Source organism: Malus domestica, chromosome 14 (genome assembly GCF_042453785.1).
Source record: "Malus domestica chromosome 14, GDT2T_hap1".
Taxonomy (NCBI): domain Eukaryota; kingdom Viridiplantae; phylum Streptophyta; class Magnoliopsida; order Rosales; family Rosaceae; genus Malus; species Malus domestica.
Window position 1 is genome coordinate 28,261,368 of NC_091674.1, and position 26,018 is coordinate 28,287,385.

At 34.3% G+C, this 26,018-nt stretch overlaps 3 protein-coding genes and 1 non-coding gene across 4 annotated transcripts; 2 read left to right on the top strand and 2 right to left on the bottom strand.

Annotated features, from left to right (window-relative positions):
* Positions 1-4,211: 4,211 nt before the first annotated feature.
* On the bottom strand, positions 4,212-5,953 carry LOC103455366 (thioredoxin-like 1-2, chloroplastic). The gene is made up of 4 exons (XM_008394951.4): positions 5,379-5,953; positions 5,076-5,258; positions 4,763-4,927; positions 4,212-4,657 (listed from the first exon to the last, which is right to left on the bottom strand). Exons 1-4 carry the CDS (start codon positions 5,628-5,630, stop codon positions 4,406-4,408), a joined length of 852 nt encoding a protein of 283 aa, XP_008393173.1. The 5' UTR covers positions 5,631-5,953; the 3' UTR covers positions 4,212-4,405.
* A 3,854-nt stretch (positions 5,954-9,807) lies between these two features.
* On the bottom strand, positions 9,808-11,801 carry LOC103455365 (photosynthetic NDH subunit of subcomplex B 4, chloroplastic-like). The gene is made up of 6 exons (XM_008394950.4): positions 11,600-11,801; positions 11,360-11,404; positions 11,103-11,265; positions 10,938-10,993; positions 10,757-10,828; positions 9,808-10,121 (listed from the first exon to the last, which is right to left on the bottom strand). Exons 1-6 carry the CDS (start codon positions 11,699-11,701, stop codon positions 9,993-9,995), a joined length of 567 nt encoding a protein of 188 aa, XP_008393172.1. The 5' UTR covers positions 11,702-11,801; the 3' UTR covers positions 9,808-9,992.
* Positions 11,802-11,890: 89 nt separating this feature from the next.
* On the top strand, positions 11,891-11,964 carry TRNAI-AAU (transfer RNA isoleucine (anticodon AAU)). Its single transcript has one exon. It is a non-coding gene; the product is annotated as a tRNA-Ile (tRNA).
* Positions 11,926-13,833, top strand: LOC103455364 (2-hydroxy-palmitic acid dioxygenase MPO1-like). The gene is made up of 4 exons (XM_008394949.4): positions 11,926-12,440; positions 13,183-13,245; positions 13,371-13,442; positions 13,527-13,833. Exons 1-4 carry the CDS (start codon positions 12,114-12,116, stop codon positions 13,641-13,643), a joined length of 579 nt encoding a protein of 192 aa, XP_008393171.1. The 5' UTR covers positions 11,926-12,113; the 3' UTR covers positions 13,644-13,833.
* Positions 13,834-26,018: the final 12,185 nt, after the last annotated feature.

Genomic DNA, 26,018 nt, shown 5'->3' on the forward strand with positions numbered 1-26,018 from the left:
AAAAATGTGGTTTTTCGTTAAAGTGAACAATACCGTGGGCTTTTCGTTAAAACTCCCTTTTTTTTATTAACATCTCACATGTTGTTGAATATACTTAACATAAAAATGTAATACTAAACAACTTGTAACTCTAATATAAAATGACTGTTCGAGCCCTCATAGCTAATATAAAATGACTATTCGAGCCCTCATAGCTACTCTTACTCTTCATTGTAGAACAAAACCCTAAAAACATAAACACATTGATGAAAAAATATCTTTTGATGAACGGAATAATAAATTGAGTTTTGCTTCTCATTTATCCGTTGGTTTTCACATTCAAGAAATTATTTAAATAATGGAATATAAAATTGAAGTTTCTTCGAAGCCTTGCTTGAAGTTTCTCCAAAGCTTTGCTCTAATTGGAATCTAAGAAATAGGAAGAAAACAAGAGAATGTTGTAAAATTTTAAGATGTAATTAAATGTAATATTCTTGTGGTTTGAAGATTAAGAAATTCAAAGTTTCTTGGTTGGTTGGAATTGACATGATCGTATAAGAACAGTTCTTACCATTTGTCCATTAGGCTTCTTAGAATCCAACTTGATTGTTCAAAAAAATTTGACGGATGTTTATAAATCAAACGGTAAGATGAAGATTTTATACAACAATTTAATTCATTTTTCTTGTCTTTTAAATGCTGATTATTCTATTGTTTGAAAGAGATGAAGAGTTTGATGTGTGGTTAATTAGTTGATGATTGTGGGGGTGTATGAGATGTGAGGTAAGAGTAGTATACGTGGTGTGTTAAGAAAAAATTTAATTTGAAAAGTAAATGTGGGGTGTATTAAGTACGTGAGGTGTAATTAACAAAATGTGGGATGTTAATAAAACAACCCCTATTATATTGTTGTTTTTATTGCGGAGTAGATCTTTAAAGATCGATGTGAAATTAGACTGTTTGAATCACCAAGTAATGTTACAACGCCCACAATGTAACAAAGGAAAATTTTATCCAAACCCGATAATTCTCTTTCCGAAGGCAACTCAAAAACGTTGGGAAAAAAAAAAAAAAAAGAAGAAAAGAAACCACCTTAAAAACTTTGTTCTACAAACCTACCATGTTACCCTCAAATGCAAAAGTTACAAACTAGACAAAAACAAGAACACAAACACATAAACCACCTACCGTGACAGCAATCGGACCTTCATGACCTAATTAAAAAAATCAGCAAATTGTAGCTCAAAATACAAGTGCGGCCTTGCAATTCTTTTTTTATTTTTTGATAAAAAGGGGACCACCTGGTAACAGCACCATAGCAGTCCACATTTTGAAGGGCTAGGAAGACTAACACAGATGTTTCAACCTTCTATAACCACCATCATGTGATTCACTAGTGCCAAGAATCGAAAGCAGGACGTGCATCTTGCAATTCTTGAATGTGGACAAGTTAAAAAGCTATATATGCCTTCAAGGATGACAAGGCTTGTAGTCATTTGAGACTGAGTGAAGAGCGAATTGATGAGACACCAAAATTTGAGAGAGAGAGAGAGAGTGGTCGATGTCACCATAACAACCCTTATATTTCTCCAACGAACCCAACCTAGCTCAGGCAACACGTTCTCCTGATGTCGTCAAAGACCACAACATCCCCTATCTTTGTACTGTTCTTATCCACCTTCACGCCAATTGTGGCTCTCACAGCCATTTCGACCAACCATTCACCAGTTGATAATATCTCTCTACACCCCTTTTTTTGGGGCATAATTGAACAAAGTCTAACGAATGTAGAAATAAATTTACTGGGTTCAAATAAAATTTTCCATTACTAGATTATCAAAATGTTCACAACTCACATCTTATCCAATTATTTATCCAAATCTTCGAGAAAAAAAAAATAATTGTATCTAACATGGAAGTGGAAAATAAAAACTGCACATTGCTCTGGATTTGCGTGGATTCTGCACGTTTTTTTATCAAATATATAGCCAACAAAGGGATGCTGGTTCATCCTCACTTGCCCATACTTTTTTTCCATTATTTTCCTCCCTGGGACCCACGCTGAGTAGGATTCTGGGCCCATCCACGTCAGTTCCACATTAGTTGACCAATCAAAACTAGTTGGCCTCCTTTTTGCTTATTTATTTTTTTGTTTAAAATCATTTTCCAGGATGTGTAGGGCACATATGTGTTCATTGCTTAGCCTTAACTTTGAATAAGTATGTAATGAACATTTTGTTGAACTACTTGTAATCAAATTAAATCAAATTTTTTTTCCACTTATTAGAGCATCTCCAATAAAAGGATGCAAATTTAAGATGCATAAATTACGTTTACATCTCACTTTACGTTTTTGAGATACATAAATATGAATTTGTTTTAAAACTCATTGAGTAATGAGTTTCATCTATTTTTGGCAATGTTGATATGAGAACCGACTTAATGTATTTGGTTTAGGAGAAATTCATGTCATAGATGCCCAAGTAGTGATATTTTAAGGCTGGTACTATCCACACATTCATTTTTACTTCTTACAAACTTTTTGTGAATTTTTGTTCTTTAATCTTCTTCAATTCATTTGATCACGAGAGATAAAAATGGGTGTTTTGATAGCACCACCCTATTTTATAGCCTATCACTGTTGAGTTTCATCACTTAATTGACTTAGAACACTGTGGTTATGGTGTTATGAGTGCATATAAGTTCTTCTCGGATCATATTAATAGAGAAGTTTTTTAGTGTGTTGAAAACACAACTCAATACACAAAATGTTATAATACAAGTAGTTGGAGACTTAAAAAAAAAATTCTAACATTTTGTATAATAACAATTAATATACCAGATTGTATTCACGTCACATTAAAAAATCTCTCCTATTAATATGACCGACCTTATTTTACACCCCACACTTGGCGCACCACACGCCACCAAATAAATGGGCCATTAAAAAAGTGGATGATGTTTTCATGTGAAACGTTTATTAAGGAGGCAGATTGTCTGCCCTGTTTGGATATCCTTCATATTTTTTTTTATTTGTGATATCACGGTTAAGTCACGTTAATATTTTATATTTTTATTACTTTTTATCTTATTATCTTTATAAAAAAAAATTAATATAAAATATTAATATAATTTAACCGTGACCGTATAAAATATAAAACAATGAAAAGGACATCTAGAGGGCAGACAATCTGCCTCTGTTTGTTAAACCCACATAACTTTTTGGGGAATTGGATGTTGAAAACAATACAAAGTTTGGCTCTCCAACTGCCACATTGATTCCAAAACGACGGACAAAATCCCAAAAAGTCCAAATATATCCCATGATTCCCTCCTTCTCTAACAAAAGCCAAATCATAATCCAAATCCAAGATGCAAAGCCAACAAAGTTTGGCCGGTTTCCAACACCATTGTTTTATACTTTCATTGTCAAAATTCAAGGGCGGCCACAAATTGATTAAAAAAAAAAATCCACATAAAGTTACACCTGTGTGGCCTAAATTTAAAGAGGGGAGAAGGGAAAATTGACAGAGGTAGACTAGCACGAAGAATTACAACCTTGTTTGAAAGTGTTTTTAAAATGATTAAAAGCGTTTTAGATGACTGGTGTTTTTTGCTTCTTACATAAAGCACTTCAAGTGCTTTTGAAATCTAAACGCGTTTTTCTCTAAAAAAACGTTTTTAGTTATCTTAAAGCACTTCTAAATGAACTTTACGTGTGTAATATTCCATGTGCCTTGTGATTTTATTTATACTAGTAACGGATAGATTGTGATTTTATTTATACTAGTAACGGATAGAGAACTTGCTCTCCAAAAATCTTCATTGTCCCATAGAATTCCGATTTACCCTCTTAACGTTCAATTTGGTTCTGATTTGCTCTCTTAACATATAATATGGTTATGAACTTATGAGTCTCCGTTAATCTTAAAATACATACCAATTTTTTCGGTTTATATAAGTTTTAATGAAATAAACTTGGAATTTTGCCGGAAAATTTGACACTAAGAACAAGTTTCAAAAAATTAAAGAGGGAATTGAAAAGTTTCCCCCAGCTGGAATGATTGACAAAATAAGTTTGGGGCCTGCAAGAAAAGATCGTTGCTAGGACCCTGTCAAGATTGCCATGCACTTTTTGAAATAATTCAAGAAGTGTGACAAAAAGCACTTCCAAGAAAAGCACGTTTTGGTTAATGCTAGGGTTTGAATAGATGAAAAATAGGAGAGGCAAATTTGAAGCCAACAAGCTTTAGATCTGATTAAAAATCATTAAACAGATCACAATATCCAATCTAAATAACAGATGTAACCAAACTAGGCAGGGCTCGATGTAAAAAAAGCCAGAGCCACCTGCTTATGGGAAACCCAAAAGCTAAAAGATATGTACAACCACACCATGTAGGAAACTGCCCTAGAGAAGCTGCTTTTAAACTTTCACCATGGAACTTTCTTCCTCTAGTTCTATGCTATGGCCAGCATTGCTCCAAACACCCGAAAAATCTACGCTTTTCGCGAGCAGATCCTCCAATCTTTCTTCCTTCGTGGAAGTCGATGATGTTGTTGATATTTCACCTATTGAAGCTAGCTTTAGTATCTCAGATTCATCCAACCCTTTCGCCGGCCCAAGATTACAACGATCGGACCCGTGTTTCGCCAGTGCATCTTTGAATTTCTTAATCTGTTAAATAAGAATTCTGACTCAGTTGCTTGATCCACAAACAATCCACTAATTCGTTGCAATTAAAACTCGATAAACAAGATCATGATTGCAGGAAATACTCACAGTTGCATTGGTGCAGCTAAAGCTACACACGCGACCATCTGCGCCTCTATAGAATCTAAAGAATGGCAGCACATGAATGTTGAGAGCATGACACATAGTCTTGTGCTCTTCATAGTTAACTTTGAGGAAAATCGCATTGGGGTTCGATTCAGCCAGCTGACAGATCTGATCAATCAATCAAGTTTCAGATTAAAGCTTAACAAATAAATCAATCAAGTTGCCATAATTCCGAGGCGGATTAGTGTGCCGTTGGTCCGTCTCTCTGAAATGTATAAATCGGTTGCCAGACATAAACTAAAAACCAAATATATACCTTGGGATGGAGAGCTCTGCAGCCTCCACAGCCAGGTGAGTAAAAGTCAACTACAACCAATCTGTCCCCAGCATTTTTCAAGGAATCAACAAGTTCTTGAGCAGAATGGATCTCCACCATGTTGGGGTGAAGGGTCTTTTCCCACCACCTCATAGCTCTGCTTATACAGACAGATGCTTGTGCCTGAAAAACCATAAATTCCCAATTAAAAAAAGATCACAAAAAATGCAATGGGAAAACACAACAACCTACAAAAGCCAAAAGCCAAAAGTCAAAAGGGAGAAAGGAGAGGGCTTTACATACATGCACAGAGAAATTGCTAGGTTTTCTGACCCTACAATTCTCCAAACCCTTGTGATCTGAGAGAGTCATGGGTTTTCCCAAGAAATCAACACTCAATGAAGGAAAAGCTCTTGAATTTGCATCCTTAAATTGTGAGGTACTGAAGGAGGGAGAAACCCTGAATTCCCCTTTGGGGGATTTGGAGCCAACTGCAATTTCATCCAACCCAGAAGAAATGCAGAAACCACTCTGTGATGCAAATGCCTTGGCCATGTCGAATCAAACGCCCTTTTTCCGAGATTTCACAACGAAAACAAGAAAACCCACCAAATCCCACTTGATCCTCTGCCTAAAAAACCACTTTTTCGAATCGAAACGGCCGAAAAATGGATCAAAATTAAATCAAAAGTTCAACAAAACTTGTTCTTTTAAACAAAAAGTTCAAAAGCTTGGAACAAAAAGCTGCGTCCTTTTTAACTAAAAATCTAATTGACAAGAGTTGTGCCGGTTCTTTGAAAACTTGGGCGTGAGAGAGAGAGAGAGAGAGAGAGGGGGGTGGGGTGCGAGGAGGAAGAAGTGGGGTATTTAGAAAAAAAAAACGAAAATGGTTAGGTGGGGTCCTTCTGATATGGATTTTTACTGTTATCCAAAAACTATTTTTTAGGTTAAAATCTGGGATTCTTATCCAAAAAATTTATTTCTATTTTTATTATTTTTTGGATAAATGACACTGAATTATAGCTGTGTCTTGATTATATATGGGATTATATATGTTGTATTTTTGGATATTGTTTTCGGACTTGAGTTGGCAAGTTTTTAAACAATTGCTATATTTCAGGAAAATGTTTGGCAGTCAAAACTTCCAGTTTTGTGTAAATATTAATTGGGATATTTAAAAAATTATGAAAGCGGATAAATTTGGCAGCTGATAGCCAGATTGCGTCTGCGTCATCAAAATTTAGATAAGAAGATTATCTTTTAATCTCTCTTTTTACTTGCTCGAGTAAAATTGTTTCTTAGTTTTTGACTTTTTCTTTATGGTAAATGCTATTTTGGGTGGTAAAATCTTTACCTTTGTGAAATTCGTACTATTTTCTGATAAAAAAAGTTCAGTTTTTGTATCAAGAGATGCGTATAGTCAAATTCTTATTTTTATAGATAAATTATCTTTCTTGAATGATTTTATTTAAGAGAATTTTAACGAAAAGTTTCCGATACTGTTTATTTTAACCAAAAATCATATTTTTACACTAAAAAGTTAATTATTTTACCCTTTATTTTGTCATTATCATTAAAACTCAAAATTTTCAAATCATTTTCATTAGTTTTCATTTTATTTAATTATTGCAGGAACGTGATTTGCTTAGCCGTTATCACACGCTATCGTAACAAGACAAATATTTTAACACGTGAAATGTTTTGTATCAAATTTCAATAATCATCGTGTGTGATGTATCATACAATATAGTGTACGTTGCTATTATGGTTAGTAAAAATCATTTTCTTTGCGAAATTCTTACTATTTTCTAATAAAAAAAGTCAAGAGATGCATATCATCAAATTCTTCTTTTTATAGATTTTATAGATAAATTATCATTCTTTCATATTTTTATGTAATTCCTCATAATTTAATTTTCCACCTATTACATAAACGCGGTTTGCTTAGCAGTTATCACACTTTATAACCATTGTAGCTAGTAGTCAACAAATATTTTAACATGCGAAATGTTTTGTAATCGGTGTCCCTTAACCACCAGTTGTTAGTTTAATAGTATCTTAAAAAATATTCCAAGTTCAAACTTTCACCTTGTTGGTCGGCCAAAAAAAAAAAAAACTCTTGAAATTCAAGCTAGGAAAATTCGTGCGAAGCTAATTTTAAAATTCATTAGAGGTAATTTTAGATTTTTAGAATTACAAGGGTTTTGTTTAATTACCATCAAACCTTAATAATTTAAAATTTTATTCATATGTGTAGGGTGGATTAACTTCATACCTAATCATTTGATCATATGAAAACAAGGGATCCTGACAAGGCATAAGACATGACCAGGGCTAATGCTTTCTGTCTTCTATAATTTCTTATTAATCTTACTTAATAAACAAATGACAATTAGATACTTTGTGGTCAGTCTTCTGCTTAGTGCTTAATCAATAATGGCAAATCTTGGTCATAAACTATGACTTAAACAATAAATTAATACAACCACCACGGAATAACTTAATAGTTGGGAACGAATTTCAGACGCGTATTTGATATGGTATGATTTGGGTTCAATTACCATGAATCCACGATAGTGATCAGGTAAAGGCTGAAATACAACTGTGAGTTTTTTTACTAAAAAATGATGGAATGTCGTAACGAAATCACTAGCTAATCTTCTTTAAAAAAAACAATAAATTAATACAAAATATCTACTGCAAATACACGATCGATAGACACACTAAGGTTGAGATGCAGATGATAGTTTCCCATTAATAATTATGTGTGCTGAGTCATGGTACAAGAGGCCTAATCCGATCCCTAAATCAAGGGAAAAAGAAAGAAAATAAAGTTGTATTTAAATTAAATTTTGATATTTCCAAGAAGTTTGAAGCTCTGCACTTTACTCAACCGAAGTCTCTTTAGAACGCAAGTCAGTTATTATTTGTTATTTGTTTTTTTTGTTCAAATAATTAAGTTAGTTGTTGGATTAAGAGATAATTGATTTTATATTAGTTAACACGGTTAAATTAAGTACATGATCACATCATGTAACGTGGAGGTGATTCATAATTGACTTAGGTTCATCTTCTACCTCTTAAGAATAAATATTTTAATATTTTAATATTAAAAAAAAAGCGACAGTGCGAAGACTTTATCGTTACTTAATTTCTTCACTTTCAATCTTTTTATTGACGTGATTAATGTTTTACGACGCAGACTCATCTCTTAGACTTTAGTTTTCTATTTTTTGATTGGTTAATCGCTTATTTAAGTGTCCAATTTTGGACTTAAACTCTGAAGTTGAAACTCTATTTCATATCCTAAGCCATTAATCATGTCAATAAATAAGATCAAAACTAAAGAAATTGCATAAATGTAATATCTTCTTACATGGCCATGCACATAGAATTTCTGTACCTACACGCATATATATATATTAGAGATATTATATTCACACATCCCAAATTACTTCTCCAACATTTTTTTAATTTTTTTAATATTTTCTACACACCACTAATACTTGATAAATAAATATTAAAAAATTAAAAGGATGTGAGAGAAGTAATTTGGGATGTATGAATATAATATCCTTATATATTATATATATTCATTTTACTTCCTCCGAGTTTTACAAACTAACTGAGGATCCCCCAAAATAATTCCATTTTCAATGGCAAATGGCTGCCGGCAGCAATAACTGCAGGTGCAGGCAAATACAAAAATGGAGTAGGACCAAAAACCCACATAGATTATGGGAGTGTCATGCAAGGGAGTTGGCTCGGATATTTTTCCTCTGGATAAAATTGCGTGACAATGAGAGCACTGAGATATATATTAGTTCTGGATGATGAGATGATGATGATGATGATGATGATAAAGTTCCACTACATCGGCATGCGCATGCGTTGATCTGTTTATTTCAGTTCATGAACCTCTTTGCCCACAGATTTTGAGCATTTTTTGTGTGCTGAAAGTTAGGGTGGCCCATAAGTTTTGAATTTGGAACACTGGTTCGCAAGAAAACCAAGGTAAAAGGTTCTTCTAGAATCCATCGAGTTTTGGAACTGTTTTTTCTCGTGCCACACGAGTCTACACCAAGCAAAGAAACAAGAGGCATATCAATGTGCAGTATTGTTCTCCATAACCCTAATAATCCAATTACCATCAATCCACTTTACTGTTTTATTAATTTATATTTCTTGAGCAGTCCAAGGCCAAGTGGCAAATTGGTTCCTTGTTCTTTTAGCTATGGTATGCCTATTTTCATTTTTGTCTGGATTGACAGAGTTTAGTTCTCTCGGATGAGAAGAACTTGCATGTAATTGAGACGTGAAGGTGCCGGTATCTCATGATCAATTATTAAATGTTATATAGACAAGGTAAAATACATGGCAACGTATGATATGAGAATATTGACATTTTCCCATCTAGACTGCATGTAAGTTCCCCCTAACAAAACCACCGGGACTGTGAGTGTTAATTAGCTAAAGGATTGCTCTGTGCGAGACTACAACCATTGTTCGTGTGTCGTTGAAATTCGTATCCTACATCGAAGGTTTAAGATATATATAGGTTAGAGCTTAAAAGATTTTAAGCCTTTTACCTTATTCTCAATTAGTATTAGATTGGATGCTCAATCTAACAAAAATCATCGGATTCCAATGCAAAGGAATGACATTTGACAAAGGTCATGGCACTCAGACTGACTGCTGTGTTCATGGCAGTGAAACTGTAACAACTTCATCATACTCTCCAAAAGTTGGTGTTTCTTTTCACGAGAACTTAACTATCTTCAACATGGTTTTAGTTGAATAATATTATGTTTTATCTCTTAGATAAAACATTCAAAGGTTGTATATATACAATAACGTCTGGATGTTTGAAGGGGTGTAAGTGAAACTGTGGAAGAATATTAAACAATGCATGATGATTCACTTGACAAGCTCCTCCTTCTTTCCAGCCTCTTCCAACTCTCTTAGACTTCCAACCTTCTGTTCTATCTCCTCAATCAGCTCCTCCCTCCACAATTCTGCTCTTGCTGATTCTTCTATGTCTTCTTGCTGCAATAATATCACCAGTTATACCACAATTTTTAGTTGTAGGGCAAGCAAAATATATAATTGAATCTTCAATTAATTATGATGCTCATATCACTTTATATAGGAGGCTAGCACACATGGACAGGCAGGGTTGCCAAAACAAGCCAAAAATCAGTTTACAAAGTGGTCACTAAACAATAGTAAACAAACAAAAAATATTATTTGGTTGAAAGTCTCGACAAGGTTTTAACCAAACCACTCTTTACACTTGTTCCTTTGTACATTGCATTCATTCAATGAGTGTCATTATTCACTCAAAAGACAAAACCCTTGTCAACCACTAATACCGGGTGCAATAACAGTTGGGTTTAGGGGAGCTTCTTCTTCAAACGGTCATTCAAGTGTTTTTTGTTTTCTTAATAAGAAATGGAGTTTTGAGGCGTTAATTTGTAAGAGCCCTTAAAATATAGCAAGCCCTTCTTATTCTCCTTTTCAATGGGAAGAAGCCTTTTTTTTTTCCTGATAAAACTATGAGAAGCAATTGGTCTTTTGCTTAATCTATGATCTAACTCAACATTATTCAAAAGTGTGAAAATATTTTTTGGAGATAGATACATAAATGGGAAATTAAAGTAATTTACATGATAATTAAGTACCTTCTCATAAATCCAGAACCCAGTGCCATCACCTCCATCTCCTCTATACGTCTCTGAATCGTAGTACGGATCCTGCAAACATTCACCCACCCTTCAAAATAATCTCTAAGCTAATGAAATAATATAACGTAATTAAATTTCCAAAGAAAAAAGAGTGAAGTGAGAGTAGCTAATTAACTACCTTCATGGAACCAAAGAACAAGCATCCCCAACAAGTGAACATGATGTAAAAGGTATCTACAAAAACAAAAAATTGTCACAATTTTCATGCATTCCCAACTGAAATCCACCACAAACTACACAAAAACAAATAAAAAAAAAGGTAATTAGGAAATATAATACTTACAGACATTCTTTATGTTTTCATCACTGAGATGCACAATGGATTTGTGGGTTATGAGGTCTCTCTGGCCTTCTATGTGCTCTACTAGAACTGCCATCAAAGGCCAATCAGGGAAAGCATTTGTTCTGCAGAAAGAGGTTCTTTTGCTCTTTTTCCCTAATTCAACCTATAAAACCAAAATTAATGCAGAAAATGGTTTTTGACATATTCATAAAAATTCAAATTTTTGGGACTAAGAAATTATCAATATGGTTAATTACCTGCTTGCAGCCGCTGAATGGTTCAGAGCTTGAAGACTGCCTAAGCTGCAAAAAAAAAGTACTCAAAAGCATTTCCACGTACCATATTGTTTACAAGAGACAATACACTAAACTACTCTAAGCTACACGTTCGAAGGACATTCAAACTGTTTTGGCCAACTGATCTAATCCACGTCCGCCCATGTACCGTTTCAAACATAACAAGAAAATTTGAGATAAGGAAACAGGTTGGATGTTTACCAATCTGGTAGATGAGCTGCTGATGTCCAACTTTGTTGTTTGGAGAGAAGAGCTATGAATGTGTGGAGTGGTAATGGTGAATCCCATGATAGCTTTTGCCATTGTCTCCAATGAGTTGAGCAGCTCTGCCAAATTCAATTGTAGGAGTTTAGGTTGCAATTTTTGTTTTTCATTGGTTTGGAGGGAATGTGGATAAGAGAACCATTTGCAACCACCCTTCATTTAAAGTTCAAAGGCATATGAACATTTGAGAAATGGATAAATATAATATTTTAACATAAACCGCCAACAGGCCTATTAGCTCAGCTGGTTAGAGCGTCGTGCTAATAACGCGAAGGTCGCAGGTTCGAGACCTGCATGGGCCATGTACTTTTTTCCTGTTTTACTTTATTATTTTGTTTATTTATCCTTTTTTTTTTAACTTCATTACATTTTCATTCTCCTTCCCGATCTGTTTTCTAGGAAAATCCGTCTATTTTCCCGGAAACCCAATTCGATTTTCCCGGAAAAATTCATGGGGAGGACTGGATTGTTCGATCTGGAAAGTCACTTCGCCTTCTATGGCGCTTACCACAGCAACCCAGTTAACATTTTGATCCACACTCTGTTTGTGTGGCCGATTTTCTTCACCTCTCTGGTTCTCTTCTACTTCACACCTTCTCTCTACAATTTCCCGAACGGTTTCTGTTTGAATTTAGGGTTTGCTTTCACTGTGATCTATGCTGGGTTTTATGTGTGCTTGGATAAGAAAGCTGGGTCTGTTGCTGCTCTGCTCTGTGTTCTCTGCTGGGTTCAATCCACCCTGCTTGCTAGCCGTCTTGGGTTTTCTGTGTCATGGAAGGTAAAGTAAACATTCTCCTTTTTGTGATTTTTTGGGTGATGATTTTATGGTTCTAAGGATTTGGTTTTTGGGTTTGATATGATGGTTTTCTAACTTTTTAATCTGATTAAATTTGCTGTCTTTTTACTGAAATTAGGTTAGGGTTAAGCACTTATGGGTTAGGAGTTTTGATAGTTTTGTTGACCAGTTCAACTTGGCTAGCTCTTGGCTTTGCTCTGGGTTTTTTTGCATTGATATCATAGGACCCAATTGTCCCACCCACTAACGATCTCTAAAAATTAAGATACGATACGCCATGGATATGACAAATAAAAATATACAATTTAAAACATAATTCATCATTCAAGTTCAACTTCATTTGAGTTGTTTGCGAAGAAAAGATGGAAATCTAATCTTCTTCATGTACAGTAGAAGCGTGAGGTTGTATTCATGGTTTTAATTAGAGAGAAGCTCTTTGTACTCATCAACTTTCGATTGTAGCCGTCTCTTATTAACTTTGGGGACATTCATGTTTGTTTAGGTTTGCTTGGACCTTAAGCTTACCTGATTTCCCGTTTTGTCTCCTTTGCCGTGTTTTTCTGTTTCCAACGTTTTGCAGTGTATTTGAATGAAATCCCAAGTCGACCAAAATACGAAAATTATTAATCTCTCCTTCTTAAGCATGTAGATAAATTAACAATGTAATCTAACAGTTACATATCGAAAACTCGAGTCCTAATTCTTTGAGGAATCACTTATCCAGGTTGTGTTGGCTGCTCAGTTGTTCTGTTGGACTGGACAGTTCATAGGCCATGGGGTGTTCGAGGTAACTGAGATTTTGTAATTTGCACTGTTCCCATGTTCCTAATGCAGTACACATCTCACGATAATCATTTTCTTGACCGAAGGCAGCAAAATATATATATACCTCACGATAACATTTCTTTTCAGAAACGAGCACCAGCTCTTTTGGACAACCTTGTTCAAGCATTTCTAATGGCTCCTTTCTTTGTGCTGCTTGAGGTAACAAATCTAAATCCTTTCCGAACCGGAAATGGTTTCTCTTGTTGGTGATGAGTGAGTCAATTTTGTTCTTGCATCATGCAGTGTCTTCAATCGGTATTCGGCTACGAACCATATCCAGGGTTTCATGCAAGTGTGGAAGAAAAGGTAGAAGCTCAGATCAAGGAGTGGAGGGACAAGAAACAAAAGAAAATCACTTAGCTTAGATGGGCTATATCAGACTGTAATCACTAAAAACTAGTACTGTTTAACCCTTTGTAAAGAATGAGATTAATGTGTTGATCTGTAATCTCTATCCGTATTTGTCAAGTATTGTACACTTTACCATACTCTGGTTTTTCAACTCCCCCATCCTTCAAGTTGGAATATAAGTGTTTGTGCTAGAGATGTATTTACTAAGTCTAAGTTTCTAGATTTAATGTAAGTCGTTGGATTATAGTTCAAATGTGTAGTTAAGATGTAATCTTAGAGAGGTTCCTCGCTGGATCCTCACAATGATGATCTTGGAATTCTCCAATCACATTCATTTATCATATATCGTGTGGTTAAAAATTATTGTAATTTAAAAAAAAAACTCAAATACGGATCTTCGAGACCCACAAAGAGGATTTGGCGAGAATCCTCTTCCCTTTCTAACAACCAAAAACATTCTTGATCACATTTATCAGAAAAGTTTAAATGTGCTTCATAGAAACTCGTGTTGGAGAACCTCATGCTAGATGTGCTTATCCAATTACTTGATGCTTTAAAGTCGTTTCTGTTTGACAAGGCAGCTAGCGGAATTGTAATATAATCATTTATGTTGTTGCTTATAGATCTTTTTAAGATTTTTGTTTAAGCAATTAGTTGAATGATGATCAGTTATTCATTACGCTTGAGTAATAAGATTATTGGAACAAAGTATTATTTATTAATATTGAGTTTGGCATGGATGAGTGGGAGAAATTGATTTTGGTTTTGTTAAGCTAGTTAGTTCATGTTTCTTATGAAGTTATAATTCATTTTGATGCATATGAATCAAACTGTGGTTTGATTCATTAACCGGTTGAATTATTACTTTATTACCCATTTGTTGTTAACTAAAGCTTAACATTATTGTTGTTAAGTTTGGCTACATAAGTAGGAATAATGATATTGAGTTTGCTTTGACAGTTGAACACAATATCGATGCAAATTGGATATCTGTAATATTGGAATCCGTTATGCATTATAATTGTAGTAGTGATTCTTTGATTCTATAATTTGAAATGCATTGGTAAATTTTTTTGTGATGATAAACTATTTTGGTTTAAAACTTAGTGATCACTTCTAAAATGATTTTAAAAACCTGTGCAACACTTTTACCTTATGCTCAAGTGGGAGAATGTTAAAATATAAGCATAAGTGTAGGAGTATTTTGGCTAGATATTTTAGTGCAAATTGGTTTAGAAAAGTCTTATTGAAAGAGGTTTGGATGTCCTAGTTTATATACGATTGAAATTGGGAATTGATCCTAAATTACTCACTTATTACAACTGGGAGACGATGTTAGTTTCCTATAAGGATTCTAATAGGAGAATCATATGGATTGTTTCTATATATAAATAGTGGTCACTGCTCCTATAAAAAACTGCCTCATTATTGGGCTTAGACCTATTGAAAGTCAAGCATATTATTTTTGCAAGAGAGAAGTTTACCATTGAAGTTGGCTATATCTTCATCTTCTTCATTGTTTTTAAAGGTCAGATTATTCTTACATGTCTTTCTTTAGCTTTGGCGACAGAGTTTTTGAATTTAGGTGCCAAAGGTGGTTAACGGTCATATATAAACGGACAACGAGTATTTCTTGGAGGAAGGAGACTTCGCTGCTGAATATTTCAGCAGGAGGTCTTGCTTACACCCAATCTCGAGTGGACATGGGTGTAAGCAGACCTCGTGTTGAAATGTGAGCAGCCAAGTTGTGTTCTTCTTGGAGATGCCATCGTGTGAGAACAAAGTTACAAATCCAGCCAAACGTTGCATCAAATAGCAAGTTTTGCAGAAAACATGAAACGATAACAAAAGTTTGGTTGAGGCCTTTCTGTTCTTGGGCCTTCAACTTTTGATGGGCCTTGTTCTCTATATCCGTTTTGGATTAAATTATTTCAGGATGAAATCTACAGAAAATAACACACAACACCTCGTGGCAGGTGAAGAGATTACATACAAGCTACTAACAATACATTGTGGCAATATTTCTCTCCATTGGTAAATGTGAGGCCTCATATTCAAGTCCATGGTGAGTTCAATACGTAACTATGACAAATTCATTTTGTGACTTATCTTCCCCCTTGGAAGAGGATTTGCTCCGAATCTTAGTGTCCAAAGCCTCCTCATCAAGCAATATGGGTCATTGATTGGTGTGCAAGTCAAATCAAGGTCGTCGATTGTGTGTGGTGGGCCAGAAAAATGAATTAATAGAAACCGTTGGATTTAATTTATACGGCCCAGATTGTTTGATGAGGAGGCTCTGGACACTAAGGTATCGTTTGGTAAGCAGACAGGACGGAACGAAATGGGACGGGACCGGACAAGATGGAATGAAGAGGAAGCAAAGATGCCCTCGGATGGAAACAAAGAGGAATAAGAAGGAGACGGAGATGTTATAATTTTGTATTCCACGGATGTGGAACGAATCGTTCCAGGAGTTTAGGCAGAATGAAAATTTACCCAAAACTCATCTCGTGGAACAACGCATTCACCAAACATGAGACGAAACGTCTCGTCCCACTCTATTCCGTCTCGTCCCACATACCAAACAATACCTAAGGTTCGGAGTGGATCCTTTTCCTTCCCCCTTGAGTAGAATATTGTTGTCTATGAAAAAGAGGGGATCATTCAAAGAATCTCCCCATAAAGAGATCACAGTTTCCTAAGCAACACCTGACACCACCTCGTTTCAGAGATATACTAATAGCAAATATCCTCAGTTATAGAGATTTTTCAGTGTCTCTATCATAAAAGGTGGTACATCACATGTTTTTATAGAAATTATAGGTTATGTGTGTTAAAAGATTAATAACTTAAAAATTAAAAAATTTCACTACTTGCATAAAAACACATAATGTACCATCTATATTTCCGTTACAACTAAAAATTTCTCCTTATTACACCCAACTATCATCCCAAAGAGCTTATAGCTTACTAATACACAACACCTGTTAGTATCATCAGTTATGTGTATGCGATTACTGTGCAAGTCTCTCATGTGGTTTACCTTTTCCTTTTTCAGACGAATACTTTGGATTTACTTTTTCCTTGTTTGAATGGATGCTTTTGGGTTGGACTTTAAAAGTTTAATTTTGCATGCAATAAAGTTCAACCTGTTATGTGGTTTGCCTTCATAGATGAAAAATGAGTGGTTTTGCGATTTCTGAACTATCTTTCCTGTCCTGAATTTATTTATTCACATGGGACTCTGCTTGGAAAGATAAATGCATTCATCCAAGAAGCACTTTTGAAAACAGACTATTAGGGACTTTGAAAGCTATCCAGAAGGCCATGGAAAAAACAAAATCGATAGCTTCTCTGGAAAAACATGTTGACTGATACAAACCAAGAAGCACTTTTGAAGAAAAAAGTGTACCCAATAAAGCCACAACTCAAATCAAATGGACATTTCTACTTTGGCTTTCTTAAAATTTATGAGCTTCAGTTGTTACATTGCACAAGGAAAATGCTTTACTACCCACATGCCCAAAAGAGCTTTTTAGCCCTGTTGGTGTGCGTAGAAGAAGCTCACAAGTACTTTTCTATTTACTCATTCCTTGTTATGGCAGTGTTAGGCTGTTTTACACATGGGCCTTATGCTTGAAAACCAAACCAACTAATTGAAATTATCTTGCTTAGAGCTGAGTGTAATTTCTTAGTGGCTAAGTGGGCAAAAGAAGAGAAAACGATCTAAACTAAATTCCAGGGGAGAGATTCAAACTTTGATATATACAGATGAGAAGCGCATTACACCATCTAATTTGGCTACGTCCAGATCTACAGAATAGTACTTTAGTATCTACATATTAGCTAACTTGACTAAATTGGCCTCCGTTTATGGCAATCTGTACAAGACAATTCGAGTTCATTGAAGTTGATATTCGTCTATAATTGATTTGGCTTTGATGAATTATTGATCACTTTATGTCTTCATCAATCATAATTAGAGCCTAAAAGCAATAGCTTTTACTTCAAGCATGAAATGCATTTGAAGCCAATCCACATTTAGACACACTGGGAATTAAAAAAAAAAATCATTTAGTTTAGTCTAATTCGACGTGGCTCAACCGGCCTAATCTTTGGGATTAAAAAGCCAGGTTTAGTTGGTCGATAAAGTCTATATCATGATAATTTAAAACTCATTTGTTAACGCATTGAAAATGAAAATTAAAGAGATAATGAAAAAATAAATAAAAACCAACTAGTTGTCTCTCTGCTTTATTGGAAAACATCCCAAGTTTAAATTTTCTGTTCTCTAATTAAACTAAAATTATATATGCTCCATTGTGAGGGTACATTTGAAGGGATGTATATTTTCTTAGTCTCTAAAATGCAAACCTGTCTCATGGAATAATATAGACTTGAAACCCTAGGCAATCAAACTTTTCATGACATCAAGGTTAGCTAATTTATTATTATGTGATTGTTGGCTTCATATGCTTTGTTTCACTACTTTATTTGTCACAAATCGCAATTTCTGTGGTCACCCTTGTCCAACCATACCTCCATATACACTTGAAATATATATTTATATGCTACTCCATCCATTGCAATTATTAGAGATTGTTGTCAATCTCTTGAATGTAATTGCGGCAATTATTATGGTACTTAGATTTTTAAATATTGATGGATAATGGAGCATCTTCACGATTAGTATACGAGTTATAATATTTGTGGATATATATTAATGGGTAATGCTAGACAAACTATCTATTTAAACTATATTTTGTAAACTATATGACGTGCATGGTTATTGATGATTAAATTATCACTTAAATGTTGATTAACATGCTTATTTTCTATTGGTGTCATACATCACATGGTTTGCATATTTCGTCCAAAAAATTGATCTACCTAACATTAATCTATATTGATATTATACTTTATAACTATAAACTCGTCGCCCATCTATGTACTATAATACATGAATTGGTTGTACCAATTTGAGATAATTTTATTCACACAATAATTACTTAAAACCCTAACCAGATTAATGGAAATATACATGGTCTCCATCATCATGTATTGGCTCGATTATTTGAACCAAATGGTCAAAATATTAAGTTTGAATTATTATCAATGAATCGTTTAAGTTGACGGAATCCTGTTAAACGTAGTTGGTATTTGCTAATTGATCTTCTTCTTTTTTTTCTTTTTCTTTTTTCTTTTTAAATTAGTTGTACATATAAAAGTTTTTTCAATTAGCATTTGTTAAATGCACAAGTTTTTTAGATCCTTATTTCTTTTTCTATGTGTCTCTTTCCCTCTTTTTCTCAACTACTTTCCGGGCCCCTAGCTTACTTAAATATGTTTAACATAATTAAATAAGGGCTGCCAGTACTACAACATAATTAAATAAGGGCTGCAACTTAATTATACCGTTTAATTTGTGGCTTTCAAACAAAATATCTTAGTTTGTGGAATGTTTATTCTTCTTCTTTATTTGGTTCAACTTTTGCCTACAGACACGTCTGCATTAGCTTACTTCATATCAGATCCTTGTGGGTCTCGCTTTCTGGTCATCAAAATCTGATGAATATAATGTGAAAACAACACATTTGTTTTACTTAATGATCGTCTCTTGATTACTTTATTAGCTTTGCTTCTATTTGACTTTCAGTAAATTAAACTTTCAAAACCCCTTAATTTAAGGTTGGCTTAAACTAATTGGCTGTTTAAATTTCTGCTTAATTAATTTTCTTCAAGTAGATGTGTTCATTACAACTAATGAGTGGAGAGTCAAGGAAAATTGTCAATCATCATAATCTCCTCCTAATAAGAGGAGTTAGGATTAGGCCAAATGGATTACGCCAAATCATCTTAGAAATCTACATAACACTGAGTCATGATTTCCAAAATATTACAACTTTTTGTTTCTTTGCAACTTTTTTTTTATATCTCACATAGGGAATGACAGTGGGATTATATATATGAAGGCGAAATGTCGTACTGTACTTAAAAAAAATGAAACGATAGATGATATATTCATAACCAAAATCATTACAAGGTTAATCATGGCCAGGAACATCTTTCTATGAGGGCGTCCATGATTAAACCTGCTGGGGGGAGCGGGGGAATGTCCCAAGTACAGTCATGATTAAGCGTAAGACCAAAATGAGCAAGTCTATGAGCAATTCCATTAGCTTGTCGGCAAGCATGGGTAAAGGAAGCTTCAATGATTGTAGGGAGCAAAGTCTTGCAAGGGCGGAGTCAGGATTTTTTCTTTGGGTGGGCTAACTGAAATTAGTCGATAAAATCAAATGTTTATTTTTTTGCTAATATAAAATTATATAGTAATCAATATAAAAGAACAACAATAGAATATAAATTATTCTCAAAATCATAACCTAGCCAATATATTCAAGGACAATATAAATACTTAACCTATTAATTAAATCAAGAATAAGTAAATAAAGAGATTAAGAATGTACCAAAGGTGACTTCATTGGAAAATCGCAACGGAAAGTAAGAAATTGCGGACATAGGGATTTACTTGTGGATTTAAAAAATTATTTTTCTTTTCTTGAGTAAGAAGCACAGAGGCTAAATCGCATAGGGTGAATGGTCTTTTTCTTTTACAAATAGGATAAAGGATGGGAGATAAAACTAATTTATAATTTTTAGCATAAAACTTATGGGGTGTGATATCTACACACCTTTTTTTACCTCTCACACACCCCTCATTAATTTATGTCATTTGATCTTCTTTAATTCATTTGATCTGATGGCCGGAAATTAAGAGGGTGTGTGAGAAGTAAAAAGGGGTGTGTAAATAACACACCCCAAACTTATTATTTATTACCTATCCTCTACTAAATATACATTAAATAATAACCTGTATTGAAATTGAATGGCCTATAAGCATGAGATTACAAAAGAATAGTGTTATTCACACTCATTTTTACCTCCAACACACACTTATTAATTTTTTGCCATTGACCATTTTCAATTCATTTTATCCAATAGTCGAAAATTGAGAGAAGGGTGTGAGAAGTAAAAATGAGTGCATGAATAGCACTACCCTTACAGAAAACCTCCTTGAGCTATAGCCCACCTTAGCCTTGTGGGTGGCTCCGCCATTGAATTGCCTTGATATAAAATGACGTGGAGTATGTATGGTCGTTGAGCTTATGGTCGAACATGCACACTCATATACTATAAAAAATACATGAGGTCGATCGCACTCAAGATAACTTGACACTAAAAAATTAGGATGAACTACCAATTTAGTCCATGAATTATCACCTAAGTGACAATTAGGTCCCTAACTTCTTTTTTTCTTCAGAAAAAATGAGTCTTTGAATTATAAAAATTTGTCAATTACATCCCTAATATTATATTTGAAGCTACTATATTTAGTTTTCAATCAATTTAATTCATGTTACTTGCATGTGTATTGGAGGGTATATTAGTAATTTTACATAAAGAAATAGTGTATGGAGTTACTTTAGAGGGTAAATTAGACATTAGATTCGCAACCTATATGAAATGTTAAGGGCTTATAGGCGAGAAAAAAAATGGTGCAACCTATATGAAATGTTAAGGGCTTATAGGCAAGAAAAAAAATGGTATTACACTCTATAGTGTGTCAAGTGACTTAAGTTAATGAAAAATTGGATAAAATAACTTTGAATATAGTAGTAGGGATGAAATTAGCACTTTTTAATGAATTTATGGACTTATTTTGCCAAAAAAATAATTCAGAAACCTAATTTTGCACTGAAGTGATAGCTATGAGACTAAATCAGTACTTCACCCAAAAAATTATAAGCTCATGCAACAATTTTTTAACTTTCCGAAATTAAAAAAAAAAAACAAAAAAACAAAAATCTCCACATCCTCACAACAAGTACGTCGTTTAGGTGCATTATATGTAAAACAAAATTTCTATCCACCAACCCATAACTCCTTTCATTTCTGCTGTATTGTAAGCCAACAAAGATTGCTTACTAAATCTGAATCCATTATTGCTTTTAAAATTAGAAGAATCCAGTGATAACAAAATGGGATGTTTTGAATCACAATAAAATACGTATACTAATTACGATTGCAAAGGAGCCACGTACATTACATTTACGAATACACACACACACACACACACACACACACACACACACACACACACACACACACATATATATATATGAACATCTAAATTATGGAAAACAACTTCAAGTGAATAAAGCTGGAGTATTCATGAACTAGAACATATTGCTTTTGTTAATTGTTTTCAGCAGGCGTTGGCCTAATCTCCCATTTGTTTTACTTTTCCTTTCTCTTCATATTATTAATAAAACCTAGTAGAGGGGGGACGGGCGGGAGGTTTCTGGATGCAACGGTCTTTTCTCTTTCAATAGAGGATGGGTGCCTCTCGCATGGCAGTTGACAAAGAGCTGATATCGCATAATCCTTATCTACAAAGTTTATTTTAAGGAGAAATTAGGTTCACATCCTTCTTTTTACTACTTCATTGATTAAAATCCTATTCATTTTCAATTTTTGATCAAGGTCCTTGGGTATTAATTGTAGACATCGAAATTGCGGTGAAATAAATGTTCACCAACGCATTAAAATTTTGACGTGTCAAGGCATACATGGCATATGCCACGTGTCATACAAATTGTACACATGGTGTGTGACTCAACAAAATAAAAAGAAATACCCTTGGAGGATTACACAAGTTTTTCTTCTCATTTTGGGCAATGACAAGGCAAGCACATTTCAATCCATTGAAGATCAAAACAAGGTTTTCTTCTCATTTTGGGCAATGACAAAGCATGCACATATCAAGTTTAAAATGATATTAAGTGGAAAATTAGGCCATAAAATTACCACTTCAAGTTTAAAATTGTATTAAGTGGGAAATTAGGCAATGGTGCTTGGAAAAGAAAAAAATATTTTGTGGTGGTGATTCATTCTCAAAGCCTATAAATAGGCTTCTACATCAAGGTATCATCAACCAATTCACAAATACATTTCTCTACTCCCAAAATGGAAGAGAATACTCCCCACACATCCAAAATCCTTGAAGCTTTGAAACTCTAAAGCTTTCAAGCATCCAACCTCCCAAATTCAAGCAAATCCCGAAGGATCAAGAAGGCCCTCTTCGTTCTTCGTCAAATCCTCCTTCAAGATCAAGCCCCAACGGCCCTTGAAGAAATTCCTCCTTCAAGATCAAGCCCTAACGGCCCTTGAAGAACTTCCACCAATTCAAGATCAAGCCTCGACGGCCCTTGAAGAAAGTGTTCAACAAATCCACACAACTGTTCATCCTAAGATCAAGCCCCGACGGCCCTTTTGGATCAACAACATCACCAAATCCACATAACTGTTCATCCTAAGATCAAGCCCCAACGACCCTTTGGATCAACAACATCAACAAATCCACACAACTGTTCATCCTAAGATCAAGCCCCAACAGCCCTTTGGATCAACAACATCAATAAATCCACACAACTGTTCATCCCAAGATCAAGCCCCGACGGCCCTTGGATCAACAATCATCCATCTTCAAGATCAAGCCCAAAAGCCCTTGAAGATCCGTTCATCATTATTCTTCAAGATCAAGCCCCGACGGCCCTCGAAGAAAGTGTTCTTCGTTCTTCGTTCATCGTTCTTCCAAGATCAAGCCCCGACGGCCCTTGGATCAACAATCCACCAATTCAAGATCAAGCCCCAAAGGCCCTTGAAGAACTTCCACCAATTCAAGATCAAGCCCCGACGGCCCTTGAAGAAAGCACCATCGTTCATCATCCGTTCATCCAAGATCAAGCCCCGACGGCCCTTGGATCAACAACATCAACAAATCCACACATCCAACCGTTCTTCAAGATCAAGCCCAAAAGCCCTTGAAGATCCGTTCATCACCGTTATTCAAGATCAAACCTTAACGGCCCTTGAAGAAACACTCATCCTCAAGATCAAGCCCACGACCCCTTGAAGAAACTTCCAACAGTTCATCCAAGATCAAGCCTCGACGGCCCTTGGATCAACGAAACATCCACAAATCAACACCTTACGGAGATCGAATCAGAGGATCAAATTTGAGAGAGATTGTAACCCAAAATCATCAAACACAAATATTATTTTGTGCACGTTGTTCTTGTCTCTTTCGTTTCAGGAATTTTCCGTGTTCACATTAATAACATCATTAATTATTTGAATAATAAAATATTTTTATTTTTAAAAATATTCCTTTAGTGTTAAAAATGTTACAATTAGTATATTTATATTTATGGCTAAATTTTTTATCATATATTTTTATTTTTAGTTTGTACCAATGTTTAATTTGTACCATTTTTTTTTCATTTTTAATTTGTACCCATATATTAGCTTCTTTTTGTGCCCGTATTTTTTTATGTTTTGTTTATGTTTGTACCCATGTGTATACCGTTACGTGATATTGTATATTTAATCAAAGATAGAAAAATTACATATGGTATATTTATGTTTTATGCCTAAACTTTGTATCATATATTTATATTTTTAGTTTGTACCCACTTTTAATCTACAACATTTTTTTAAATTTGTATTATTTTCTTTTTAGTTTTATTTTGTACCCATGTATTAATTTCTTTTAGCGCCTATATATTTTTTAAATTGATTTGTACTCCTCATTTTTTAATCTTTTATCTGTACCCTAATATTTATAATGTACCCATCCTTCTTTATTAATGTACCACTTTGTTATATGTGAAATGTAACAATATTTTTAACACTATGGATACATTATTTTGCCATTTATTATTTATTATTTTTACATAGTTTTTATCCATTTATTCAATAAAAATGTTTGAATTTTTTTATTGTAACCGTTTCTAATAGTATTATAATGAGAGATTTTAAATTTATAGGATTATAAATCTCATAAAATATCAAACAATTAATGTCAAAACTATAAAAATATAAATATTAATTGTAATATAATGAAGTGTACAAAATCAATAGACTTTGATCAAACTTTGAATACCATTAAGGTTTTAGTCAAAGAATGTTAAGGATTAGGGATTGCATCCAAAGTATCCGTTATTTTCAATATAAAAAAAGCATATATATACAAGTGTCGATCACTGCAATCACATCCCAAGTTAGGCAGATCGAACCATGAATGTCGATCATCCACAGCTTCAAAATAAAACGGCTCATAATATTAATGGAGACCTTCATCTGACATTTGCCTAACTCATTATTTCTTATGGTCATCCTGCCTTCTTGACCAACCAGTCCTTGCCATATGTATGTTTCTATCACTACCGCATGCTGCAACAAAGGAAACAGGACCCACGTAAACAGTCAAACCCTAGCTGATTGATTGAGACGAACCAGTTTCATTATTGCTGTTCTTTCCTGGTCGTAATTAGGGCAATAATTTCGAAAGAGAGGGTTAGACATTTGGGAATATACCTAATTCGTGGTTGGCTTGTGATCGGGTACGGCAGTGTCTGTCTATTTCATTCTTGTCACATACGTGGCATGACGTGGACACGGTTGATTGGTCCATTTTTTGAGGTGACCTACATGATTGAAATTCCTCAGACAAGCTAAGGGCATACATGTCCAGTCGTGGTTGGAAGTTTGCAATTGTTTCCTTAAAAGGAGGTCAGTCTTGCTATAATTGTGCAAAAGGGGGAAGTCAGGGCGTGCATGCGCATTCCATACGCACATGGAGATTTTTATTTTTATTTTTTTGTGAAGAGAAAATATTAATACTAAAACCTATGGGAAAAATAATAATTCCGAGACTTACTTAAAAAATAATGATCCAATAATGGGAAATGTTCTTGAACCTCAACGTAGTGATATTTCCGTCATTTCTCACTTATTTTGTTCGTTAGAAAAAACCGCAAGCTAACTATTTTGAAGTGTTAATAACATATAATTTTCAAATTATATAATCTAAAGTCCGTTGGATCCATCTCATTAGCCAACTTTAGAAGTAAAACAAAAATATTTATGTTGTAGGCCTAAATTTAATTGGATGAGAGAGAAGGGTGCGGAGAGAGAAAAGACAGGTTGTGTCATATTTCTCATACTTTGTGCCTTTATTTATAATAAATATAACGAGCTTACTTGCCCACAAGTAAGAAAGCCTAGATCTTCTAGATTACAGAGGAATCATCTACTAGGATTTACCAAATTACACATGTGTTATAATTCTAAATAAACAACAATTTATGCCTTTTGAGTTGATTAATTTTTTTTCTTTCAAACAAACGATAATCTCTACACTAAGGGAGTTGGGGCGTGGCTAAGCCTCACAATAACCTAGCAATAATGTGGTTCAAATTCGCCTTTGACGAGAATCGAACCTAAGACCTCTCACTTACAAATGAAGATGAATATTACTAG

Bases quoted from the DNA above. Each gene is read 5' to 3' on its own strand.
- LOC103455364 (XM_008394949.4), top strand. From the start codon at position 12,114: ATGGGGAGGACTGGATTGTTCGATCTGGAAAGTCACTTCGCCTTCTAT. The intron at 13,246-13,370 runs GTAACTGAGATT...ATTTCTTTTCAG, and splicing joins TAGGCCATGGGGTGTTCGAG to AAACGAGCACCAGCTCTTTT. The intron at 13,443-13,526 runs GTAACAAATCTA...TGCATCATGCAG, and splicing joins CTTTCTTTGTGCTGCTTGAG to TGTCTTCAATCGGTATTCGG.
- LOC103455365 (XM_008394950.4), bottom strand. From the start codon at position 11,701: ATGGCAAAAGCTATCATGGGATTCACCATTACCACTCCACACATTCAT. The intron at 11,405-11,599 runs GTAAACATCCAA...TTTTTTTTGCAG, and splicing joins GCAGCTCATCTACCAGATTG to CTTAGGCAGTCTTCAAGCTC. The intron at 11,266-11,359 runs GTAATTAACCAT...TTGGTTTTATAG, and splicing joins CATTCAGCGGCTGCAAGCAG to GTTGAATTAGGGAAAAAGAG.
- LOC103455366 (XM_008394951.4), bottom strand. From the start codon at position 5,630: ATGGCCAAGGCATTTGCATCACAGAGTGGTTTCTGCATTTCTTCTGGG. The intron at 4,928-5,075 runs GTATATATTTGG...TTGATTGATCAG, and splicing joins GCAGAGCTCTCCATCCCAAG to ATCTGTCAGCTGGCTGAATC. The intron at 4,658-4,762 runs GTGAGTATTTCC...CTTATTTAACAG, and splicing joins TTAGCTGCACCAATGCAACT to ATTAAGAAATTCAAAGATGC.